Source organism: Salmo salar, chromosome ssa03 (assembly GCF_905237065.1).
Source record: "Salmo salar chromosome ssa03, Ssal_v3.1, whole genome shotgun sequence".
In the NCBI taxonomy this organism is placed as follows: domain Eukaryota; kingdom Metazoa; phylum Chordata; class Actinopteri; order Salmoniformes; family Salmonidae; genus Salmo; species Salmo salar.
In genome coordinates, this window is record NC_059444.1 from 4,282,718 (window position 1) to 4,294,927 (window position 12,210).

The window sequence follows — 12,210 nt, forward strand, 5'->3', positions numbered from 1 at the left end:
AACAACGCCATGGTTACTACAGATTCCCGGACAGAGAAATAGTAATGGCGTCTTTTTGTAGGCGCTAACAACGCCATGGTTACTACAGATTCCCGGACAGAGAAATAGTAATGGCGTCTTTTTGTAGGCAGTAACAACGCCATGGTTACAACAGATTCCCGGACAGAGAAATAGTAATGGCGTCTTTTTGTAGGCGCTAACAACGCCATGGTTACCACAGATTCCAGGATGGCATTGCGCAATGCACCACAGTCCTTATTTTTTATTTTACTTTTATTTTGTAATCTTTTTTTTTTTATTGACAGTAACATGCAAAACATAAACATAACAGCCAGAGGGATTCCAAAGAAATGAGAAAAAATGTAATAAAACTATTCCACATTATATCAAATCAAATACAGACATATAGCGAATAAATTTTTTGGACATTTTGTTTTGTATACGTTTTAAAGACTCTAAATAGTTTTCCACATCAGATAAAAAAAATAAGAAAAGGGGCTTTTTCTTCATAAATTTTGATTTGTGTATGAAACATTTTCCTAATAAAATAAAGAGATTTATGACATACTCACGTTCAATTGTGGAATCAGTGTAGTAAAAAAATATGTCAAACTTAGAAATTTCAATGGTTGTATGCAATTTGAGGCCAAGATATAGTTTTACATCAGTCCAGAACAACCACAGTCCTTATAGATTAGACTGGACGGACAGAGAAATAGTAACGGCGTCTTTTTGTAGGCGCTAACAACGCCATGGTTACTACAGATTCCCGGACAGAGAAATAGTAATGGCGTCTTTTTGTAGGCGCTAACAACGCCATGGTTACAACAGATTCCCGGACAGAGAAATAGTAATGGCGTCTTTTTGTAGGCGCTAACCACGCCATGGTTTGTCGGACAAAATGAATGGGGCATTGTAGAGCTTTTGGATAAACACCGAAATAAGGTATGTAGAAAACACAGGGTTAGATATTATAAGTTTTGTTTTATGAGATTATATTCATCAGCTAACTTCACTTTTTTTTGTAAAATTTGAAGAATTTATGTAATATATATATATTTTTTAATCATAAAAAGGTCATGTTAACTGACTGCTATTATCTCATAGAACAAATTGTACAAGCTCTCTTTAGCCTGTGTTAAACTCCGACCTTATTCTCGGCGTTTATTCCAAAACCCTATTCTTTTCCCATTAATTTTTGTCATAGGGATGGCTGAAAGAACCAGAGGTCACTCATTTCCGGGTTCTAGGACTACAAACTGGCGAGCTCTATTCAGCATAAACATTTCAACATCAAAATGGTTGTAATATCTTTTGCTTTTTGAGGAAACTTGAGTATACAGATTTGAGACAAGGTTATAATAGTAGGAAAGATGTATGTGCTAGTCAATAGAAAATATATATATTTAGAGCCAAAAGATAGTATTTCCTTGTCAGAGAGATCTGATAACATTGTGTTTACAGTCATCACCCCCAGTCCCTCTCTCACATGACATCTATTTTCATTCAACAAAATAGTTATTCAACTAAACTGTACTCATCAAAATGTATGTCTCTGTGGCATAGTAATGCACGTGCTTTTTATTAGGATCATTTAAAGCCCCCCCATGCAGTTTTTTTTAATAATCATTTGAAATCATCACTGTATGTCTAATACATCGCTGTTTTTATTTTATTTTTATAATATCATTTTTATTATTTATTTTTATTTGTTTTATTATTATGAACAAAACAAATACAAAAACAGAAATATACAAACGAGTACATAAACTTAATAACAGACAGGGGTATTGCATATTGAATACATTTTCAATTTGTCAAAAAGTTTTATGGTGCGTATTACTTTTTTGTTTTTAAAATTTACTGATCATTTCAAAAATTATATTACAATGATATCTTAAATAATCTGAAGAGGGGTTTGTTCTCTGCCACACTTCATTTTATGGATAAAGAATCTTGAATGAAAGATAAAGAAATGAACAATGAAAGTTAAATCAGGGTGGATCATTTGGATCAAAATGAAACATCATATCAGAGTCTCTCAGATTAACATTAATAGTCGTTTATTTTAAAATAAAATCTTCTAACACACTCCAAAATCTTCTGACATAAGAACAGTCCCGAAATAAATGGTTGAGTTTCTGAGTCACAACCACAAAATACACATTTGTTATCGGTAGCTATTTTGAATCTGTGTATAATGAAAGGTCTTTACAGGGTAGATTCTATGAATGAGTTTGTATGATACTTCTTTCACCTTATTAGATATACAATATTTTGTCAGACAACGAGACTTTGTTCCAGTTCTCTTAAGTCGCTCTGGATAAGAGCGTCTGCTAAATGACTTAAATGTAAAAATGTAAATGTCTTATCTTAGGGCAGCATTCCAGTACATTTTAGCAGAGGGAATAGTAACATCTTGACATAGCTCTCTTACATATATGTTATCACATTTAGTTTAAAACGTCAATTCCTTCTAGCTGTATTGAGGCTACAAAATCCTCAACAGTTGCACTTGGAGTATTGTTATATTCTCCTAAAAGAAGAATAGCACCTTTAGGGACGGCTCTAACAACAATGTGATAGTCCTCAGGAGTGAATGTAACATTGTGTGTTCTAATAAATTCTGGATAATCATATAATTGTCCATCATTATTCAATAATTGTTTAACCCAGATAATGATGTTGTCAAATCAGTTCTGGAAAAACAAAGACTTGTTTTTGTATTTTATGTCTTTATTATTCCAGATTGTATATCTATGTGGGGGGAAAATTATGTTTGTACATGAGGTTCCAATTTAGAAGTACTTGTTTATGAAAGTGAGCAAGCTTAGTAATAGGGATTTTACCCAAATCAAATTTGCATTTGAGTAAGAATTCTAGACCAACAATCTGTTGGAATATTAAATTAGGGATTATATTCCAAATGCACATCCTTATTTCTTTAATAGTTTTGTATCCATTTAATCTTAAAGATTATATTAGAGGTTTTAAAATCCAGAGCATTCAACCCTCCCTCACTTTGGGTAATACGTATTACCGCTTTTAATCAAACATTTTAGTTACTGACAGAGAAACATCAAAGGCAAGGAAGGTATAAACTAATCTGGACAGACCTTCAGATTTTGACAAAAGTACACGTCCAGATAAGGAAAGATCTCTTAATAACCACAATAGGAGAGAAATTTAAGTTGGCCCTTTCTTTCTGATCTTTGATAACTTTAATACCAAGATATGTGATCACATCTTTTACAGGGATATTACATACTGAGTTTAAGTCCCATCTTTTACAGGGATATTACACACTGAGTTTAAGTCCCATCTTTTACATGGATATTACACACTGAGTTTAAGTCCCATCTTTTACATGGATATTACACACTGAGTTTAAGTCCCATCTTTTACATGGATATTACACACTGAGTTTAAGTCCCATCTTTTACAGGGATATTACATACTGAGTTTAAGTCCCATCTTTTACAGGGATATTACACACTGAGTTTAAGTCCCATCTTTTACATGGATATTACACACTGAGTTTAAGTCCCATCTTTTACATGGATATTATATACTGAGTTTAAGTCCCATCTTTTACAGGGATATTACACACTAAGTTTAACTCCCATCTTTTACAGGGATATTACATACTAAGTTTAACTCCCATCTTTTACAGGGATATTACATACTAAGTTTAACTCCCATCTTTTACAGGGATATTATATACTGAGTTTAAGTCCCATCTTTTACATGGATATTACACACTGAGTTTAAGTCTCATCTTTTACAGGGATATTACACACTGAGTTTAAGTCCCATCTTTTACATGGATATTACACACTGAGTTTAAGTCCAATCATCATTCTCCCTCGCTTGGGACATTTAAGGTACATTTGGATGTGACGATGTAAAACGTCATTCAAGATTAGCGGTTAAAACACCTAAAAGACACCCTCGTCCATTTACCCTCGCCTTATGCCCTTGGAGGAATCCACATGGCCATTTTGGAGGGTGGTCCAAATTATTATGTGTGTGTGTGTGTGTGTGTGTGTGTGGCCTATCAGTGGAGTAAGCTGGGGATGTTTCTTGAGTTTGATAAGTTTATTTAAGTTTGTTTGACAGGGCAACTCGGAGGTCATGCTGGCTGTCCAGTTTGTTTCTGCTTTTAGTTTTCAGCACGGCCATAGCAGAGAAGCCCCTTTCAGAGCTAGGTGGTGCTGAACGGTAACATGATTCTGATTGCATGACAGGCGAGAGAGCAGGATCCTCTCCCACTACGCTGCACTAAATGACAGTGTCATTTCCGGGAAGCGCATGTTCAGTCCGACATCAAATCCACCAGCTGATCCTCTTCGTTGCTTGGCAACGTGACACTTCCAATCTCCACTCGAAAGGGGTCCCGATGACATCACAATATAATTATATAATCAATCCCAATGTTGTCTATTTGGAAGTCAGCGTATGTGTTATTCCAATCTGTGAGATGATGATGACGTACTTGGCTTTCTAGTCTTGCGGCATGTCCACTTTGCTTTTGCCTGTTGTTGTTTTTTTGTGTGATTTTTACATCTTATTTTCTAGGAGCTGTATTCTCTTAAAAAACTAAACATTTGTATGAGATTAACTTTTGTGATATTTTTTGTTTCAATGTGTGTGCAAGGAATCCCTGTGGGTATATAATATATTATTATCATTTACATTTTAGTCATTTAGCAGACGCTCTTATCCAGAGCGACTTACAGTAGTGAATGCATACATTTCATACATTTTTTTTTTCTTTCAGTACTGGTCCCCCGTGGGAATCGAACCCACAACCCTGGTGTTGCAAACACCATGCTCTACCAACTGAGCCATCAATAATAATACGATAGACCTCCGTCTATTGGATGATAGCCTTCTCCTGCATAACATCTGTGCTACATGCTTCTTCCAGTATGCTCGTGAGGACGCCTCCTTCTGTCATCAGAGCTTCCTGTATGCTCGTGAGAACACCTCCTTCTGTCACCAGAGCTTCCTGTATGCTCGTGAGGACGCCTCCTTCTGTCACCAGAGCTTCCTGTATGCTCGTGAGAACACCTCCTTCTGTCACCAGAGCTTCCTGTATGCTCGTGAGGACGCCTCCTTCTGTCACCAGAGCTTCCTGTATGCTCGTGAGGACGCCTCCTTCTGTCATCAGAGCTTCCTGTATGCTCGTGAGGACGCCTCCTTCTGTCACCAGAGCTTCCTGTATGCTCGTGAGGACGCCTCCTTCTGTCACCAGAGCTTCCTGTATGCTCGTGAGGACGCCTCCTACCACCTCTGTCACCTGACAGACCACCTCCTACAGACCACCTGAACTAAACTCCTACATCTGCTTCCCTGTCCTCTCCTTTAAAAACAGACAATTCAAGACTTTACACCTGTTGTATTGATATAAAACAATAACTTTGTAATTGGTTCACTTCTTCTTTTTCTACAATGCCGTGCATCTGTTGCAGATTGATGGGGGGTGGATTCATGCAATGTATTCTGGTAGGTACCGCCTCGGATGACAGCGTCATCCGTGAACGCTGTTGAAAGAGACATTATGACCAGAAAAGTATCATATGAGTGAAATGTATTTTTATTGATAAAAGATAGTAGCTGTATCTTTAATCAGAATAAAAAAACACTATTCATAGTGTTCCTCTCACACAGCATGACCCCTATTTCTTCAGGTCCTTGAAGGACTTCTTCTGACTGATGTCCCTACGCCTGTTTCTCAGCCATATCTTCCTCCTGAATCATAATGCAAAAAGTGTGTAAGATTTAATCTCACATTTTATTGAATTCACCATTTTGGGGTGAATTTCATGCTTAGTTTTTTTTTATTTTATGGAAATATTTTTATTTATTTCACCTTTATTTAACCAGGTCGGCAAGTTGAGAACAAGTTCTCATTTACAATTGCGACCTGGCCAAGATAAAGCAAAGCAGTTTCGACAACATACAACAACACAGAGTTACACATGGAGTAAAAACAAACATACAGTCAATAATACAGTAGAAAAATAAGTCTATATACAATGTGAGCAAATGAGGAGAGATAAGGGAGGTAAAGGCAAAAAAAAAGGCCATGGCTGACCATTATCTCGAGCATTACAAGAGCAGCTTCTACCCTTTCCCAGGAGTAGAAGAGGCCTGAGCAGTTTCTGGGAATCTAAAACATCTGTTTTAACGTTCTTCTCTGGGACTCCAAGCCATTGTGTGTGTGTGTGTATATATAGGTCAGTGCTCCGTTTAAATTTGATGGTTGTGTTCTCAGATCCTTGTTCTCGTATACCTCTACACACTACACTGAAGTTTTAAATCGTCCTTTAGATGCTTGTGAGTCTGAGGACACCTCCTCCTTTGTCACCTGAACCTCCTGCAGACCATCTGAACTACATTTTTGGCATCATTTGCTGGATGTTGGGTCTATACTTAAGGTCTCCCGTTCTCTTTCTCACCTCTACTCTAGTTTCTGCTGGATGTTGGATCTATGCTTAAGGTCTCCTGTTTCATAGTTCATTTAGTAGTGTAGTGGTTGTTATAACATCTGTGGTTGTATATTGTAGTTTGTAGATAATAGTTTATGTCCTCTATCCCTGTTATTCACCCTGATTTGTTTTTAATAGTACTCTACGGTTCATTTAAACGGCAGCCATTTTGTTTTTCTCTCTCTCTGTATGTGTAAGAGGAGCGTCATGTAGAAGCCAGAAGAAAAGCAGCCATGTTTTTCTCTCTCTCTGTATGTGTAAGAGGAGCGTGATGTAGAAGCCAGAAGAAAAGCAGCCATGTTTTTCTCTCTCTCTGTATGTGTAAGAGGAGCGTAATGTAGAAGCCAGAAGAAAAGCAGCCATGTTGTTTTTCTCTCTGTATGTGTAAGAGGAGCGTGATGTAGAAGCCAGAAGAAAAGCAGCCATGTTGTTTTTCTCTCTGTATGTGTAAGAGGAGCGTAATGTAGAAGCCAGAAGAAAAGCAGCCATGTTGCTACTCCTCTAACATTCTTACTGATTGTGTCCTGCTATAGTTAGTAGTGTATATGGACTCTATCCCTGTAGACTTCTGGGGGTTTCCAACAGACGTTAAAATGTATGTAATAAATCACGAGAAGATGCAATTTAGAGTAATTATTGCATTGCATGGTGAGGCACACGTCGTTGGCTGTATAATCAGTAGAGTGCTGTATCCATGACTACCCATCAAAATCAAATCACCAAAGCAATGATCACTGATAGATAAAACATGCTAGCTACCAGTAACGAAACAAAACTATAGCTGGGTTTAATACAATTAGCATGAGGTAGCATGGCTAGCTACCAGTAACGAAACAAAACTATAGCTGGGTTTAATACAATTAGCATGCGGTAGCATGGCTAGCTACCAGTAACGAAACAAAACTATAGCTGGGTTTAATACAATTAGCATGAGGTAGCATGGCTAGCTACCAGTAACGAAACAAAACTATAGCTGGGTTTAATACAATTAGCATGAGGTAGCATGGCTAGCTACCAGTAACAAAACAAAACTATAGCTGGGTTTAATACAATTAGCATGAGGTAGCATGGCTAGCTAACGTTAGTTTACCAACGTGTCTAGCTATATTACATCCAAGTCTAATCCCAGGGCACGCTGCACAATCAATAGAAGCCATCATTTGTTACACTGGGTCATAGCAATGCCATTTATCAAGCTGTAAAACACCATTGTTTTTTTTGTTGGGTTAATCCATACGTGGTTGGGTGAAGGAGAGGTTGGGGACTGTTGAGTTGGTGAAGGAGAGGTTGGGGACTGTTGAGTTGGTGAAGGAGAGGTTGGGGACTGTTGATATGGTGAAGGAGAGGTTGGGGACTGTTGATATGGTGAAGGAGAGGTTGAGGACTGTTGATATGGTGAAGGAGAGGTTGAGGACTGTTGATATGGTGAAGGAGAGGTTGGGGACTGTTGATATGGTGAAGGAGAGGTTGAGGACTGTTGATATGGTGAAGGAGAGATTGAGGACTGTTGATATGGTGAAGGAGAGGTTGAGGACTGTTGATATGGTGAAGGAGAGGTTGGGGACTGTTGATATGGTGAAGGAGAGGTTGAGGACTGTTGATATGGTGAAGGAGAGGTTGGGGACTGTTGATATGGTGAAGGAGAGATTGAGGACTGTTGATATGGTGAAGGAGAGGTTGAGGACTGTTGATATGGTGAAGGAGAGGTTGGGGACTGTTGATATGGTGAAGGAGAGGTTGGGGACTGTTGATATGGTGAAGGAGAGGTTGAGGACTGTTGATAAGGTGAAGGAGAGGTTGGGGACTGTTGAGTTGGTGAAGGTATCTTGGAGTGGACATGACGATTTATTGCGTTTCCTCCGTCCAGAGGGAAAGGGCATCTACGGATTGCTTTTCTCTCTGGAGCAGGGCGCCGTTGAAAGGAATGATAACGGGGGTGGTGTTGAGTGTTGAGGAGGAGCAGTTGAAAGTGAAGATTCCTGGTGTCTTTGACACCTGTCGTTTGGTGATACGTAAATACGGTGGGGGAAACGGAGAAGACAATTGTCACGTCCTGACCAGTAATAGGGGTTATTTGTTATTGTAGTTTGGTCAAGACGTGGCAGAGGGTATTTGTTTTATGTGGTTCGGGGTGGTGGTTTATTTAGTAAGGCGTTTGATTTATTATTTCCGGGTTTTTGGATAATGTTCTATGTTTGTATTTCTATGTGGTCTCTGGTCTTTTGTATTTCTATGTCTGGTTTATTGGGGTTGGACTCTCAATTGGAGGCAGGTGTTTTCTCGTTGCCTCTGATTGGGAGTCCTATATATGGGTATGTGTTTGGTTTAGTGTTTGTGGGAGATTGTTTCTTGTTTTGCCTGTGTGAGCCTCACAAGACTGTTTTGTTGTTCGTGAGTTCTTCTCTTGTTATTTTGGTGTTTTTCTTGGTTTAAAATAAATACAAGATGAGCATCCACATTCCTGCTGCGTTTTGGTCCTCCATTCCCGATGACAACCGTTACAACAATATCTATCATGCTGAGGTTTGATGTAGATTGATAAGGTCAAGGTAGGAAGTGTTAGTTATCACGTGAGAGTTTTTATGTTCACGAAAATATGACAGTGTTTTAGGTGTCAAATTTATGGACGTGTGTTGGAGGGAAATGTCTAGATGTGAGAAGTGTGCAGAAGGGCATGAGACAAAGGCATTTGTGGTATCGGTGGAGAAAGTTGTGTGTGTGTGTTAGTTGTGGGGGTGATCATAGGGCTGGAGATCGGAGGTGTCCGGTGAGAGAAAGGAAGGAAGATTGAGGTCGCCAGGGTTACAGTAGTACAGAAAGTGTTCTATGACGGAAGCAGTGAAGAGAGTGGTAGAGGAAGATGGATACAGGGTGAGGGATCCTGAGAGGATTCCTGTGAGTAGGCAGAGAGACCAAGAGACAGTGATGGGAAGAATAAGTGCTTCAGTAAAGTGTTTTTATTTTTTTTATTTAAAAAAAAAATCATTTATAGCCATAGTTGTTAATTATACTGCAGAAATGGATCAAAGTCACAGAAAATAGAGGTTGTGGTGGCAGCGGCTGAGAAGTACTTGGGATTGTGATGATTTACTGCAGAACAGCGCTGCTGGGTAGTGATACATCTTCAAACCGTTGGTCTGGAGTCAGATTAGATAGGGTTATTAAATAGTGGAATGGGTGGTGGGTTTTATAGGGTTATTAAATAGTGGAATGGGTGGTGGGTTATTAAATAGTGGAATGGGTGGTGGGTTATTAAATAGTGGAATGGGTGGTGGGTTTTATAGGGTTAAATAGTGGAATGGGTGGTGGGTTTTATAGGGTTAAATAGTGGAATGGGTGGTGGGTTATTAAATAGTGGAATGGGTGGTGGGTTTTATAGGGTTATTAAATAGTGGAATGGGTGGTGGGTTATTAAATAGTGGAATGGGTGGTGGGTTATTAAATAGTGGAATGGGTGGTGGGTTTTATAGGGTTAAATAGTGGAATGGGTGGTGGGGTTTATAGGGTTATTAAATAGTGGAATGGGTGGTGGGTTATTAAATAGTGGAATGGGTGGTGGGTTTTATAGGGTTAAATAGTGGAATGGGTGGTGGGGTTTATAGGGTTAAATAGTGGAATGGGTGGTGGGTTTTATAGGGTTAAATAGTGGAATGGGTGGTGGGGTTTATAGGGTTAAATAGTGGAATGGGTGGTGGGTTATTAAATAGTGGAATGGGTGGTGGGTTTTTATAGGGTTAAATAGTGGAATGGGTGGTGAGTTTTTTTTAGAGAGGGCTAATAGTTGGCAGGGCAATTCCCCCCCCAATGTTGTATTATTGTATCAAAATAATATAATGTTGATAGGACGTGAATGGCCTCACACACCAGTACAGTAGGTGGCGATGTATTCACCTGAAAGTTGGGATGCGATCCGCACAACCAAATCCCAAAGAAGAAGCCTGGCCAGGTTCGTACTGAAAATGCTCCTAGGAACCCGCTTGACAGGAAGCAGCTAAACAACAACTTGGAAGTTTAAAAAAACAACTTTCCTTTAACTAAACTAATTTAAAGACTATAGAAAAAGTTACCAAAAGTAAACCCACATAGTTATTTTCTCCCCATTTTTAAAGCGTATATAGCTAAGGGTTCAAATGTGGAATTATTGATGGATTCGAGGTATGAAATCAAGCGGATGGCCGGTGGCGGAGGATCAGCGAATGCTTCCCCGGCTCTGGGAGCACAGTCTCGCCGCAGGAAGATGCCGCCGAGGCCCGCTGATTATAAACTTCAAATTATCATTATCGGTTCCCGTGGCGTGGGAAAAACCAGTCTAATGGAAAGATTTACAGACGACACCTTCTGTGAAGCATGCAAATCAACTGTTGGTAAGAAATGGTTATCTTATGTTAGTCAAAACTATCTGATAGCAGTTATGTTGTTTTGTTCCAAGGTTAGTAATGTTAGGTAGTCATGTTTTCGCTGCATGACTTGTCAGTAAATAATGTAGCCAACCTTTTTTTAATATAGTTTAACATCTAACTACTGTAGGGGTGGGTATAATTTGTGGAACCTTCCAACAGGAATCTGTTATAAAAACGTGGTAAATAAACAAGGTTGTTCAACAAACAAGGAATATAAAGTTGTATAGCGGCAGAACAACATGCCAGGGGCAGGGAGTTGGGTTATTTCATGGGAGTTTTTCCACTCATCACGTTTATTCCCGGAAAAATGTCTGTCCTTACTCCTGGTAGCCTATGGACAAACGTTAAGAATAAACTACGTGGTGAGTTGATGCCTATTCGTTAACTAGTTGTATTGATCATGCTATTTTTGTATGCGTTGTTTGTTGGCAACTTTATACTTTACGAAGTTTTGGAACAGATTCCTGTTGGAATGTAAATACAAATTATACCCACCCGCTACTGTGTTGACAAAAGTTGTAGTAAAATGTTATCTGAAAAGTAGAAGTTGATAAATAACTAAAGGGAAAGACTGCCATATGGTGAATTACCCTTGAGAATGTGTTGACACTAATCTGTCCAACAGAGCCAGTACTACTGTAATATGAGCCCTGTCCAGCAGATGTAGCAGTACTACCACAGATAAAACAACGACACAGATATGTCACCGGATGTAGAAATATGAAGCATCCGCTTGACATTTCCACTCACTACCTAAATATGGCCGACAGTGGAAGAAGCTGGAATCGAGAGACATTTTTTTTACCGAAATTATGCAAATTTCTATGATCGATGAAACATTTGCTCGCAATTACAGTTTTCTGTCTCTAAAACTACACACTGTTATGAACAGAGTGGACTAAGTTATGTAGACTTTACCCATTGCAAAAGTAAAATAAATAAATCACGTTTAGGAGTGCAAAGGCGAATTGAGTTATCACGCATGCGCACTTCACAGAGGAGGCGTTCCCGGAAATATGCAGATGAATTCTAGAACGCGGTCAATAGGAATTCGCTGTGTCGTGATTGGCTCTGCCCACTATGACTCGGTAGTTCCCGTTGGAGAAGACAGGCTGTGGTGTATCTGGGTTTAGTTTGGCAGATCTTTGGTCCTACTGACCGAGGAGAACGAGCTGTTCTCGAGCTGGAGATGGTTGTTGTTGTTATTGCTGAGCGATCACTGGGTTTTTTTTTAAGGTCTGATTGGTTTCGGTTCGATAATAATAATAATTTAATCGATAATTAGAAAATATACATGAAGTACATTATGAAATAAT

At 39.0% G+C, this 12,210-nt stretch overlaps 1 protein-coding gene across 1 annotated transcript in view; it reads left to right on the forward strand.

Annotated features, from left to right (window-relative positions):
- The first annotated feature begins 10,440 nt into the window (after positions 1-10,440).
- LOC106596615 (ras-related protein Rab-12) overlaps positions 10,441-12,210 on the forward strand; it is a 31,669-nt gene continuing 29,899 nt past the window's right edge. Inside the window, exon 1 of the mRNA XM_045714417.1 lies at positions 10,441-10,858. Within this exon, the coding sequence (XP_045570373.1) occupies positions 10,639-10,858 (220 nt within the window). The 5' untranslated portion in view covers positions 10,441-10,638. The remainder of the gene's footprint in view (positions 10,859-12,210) is intronic.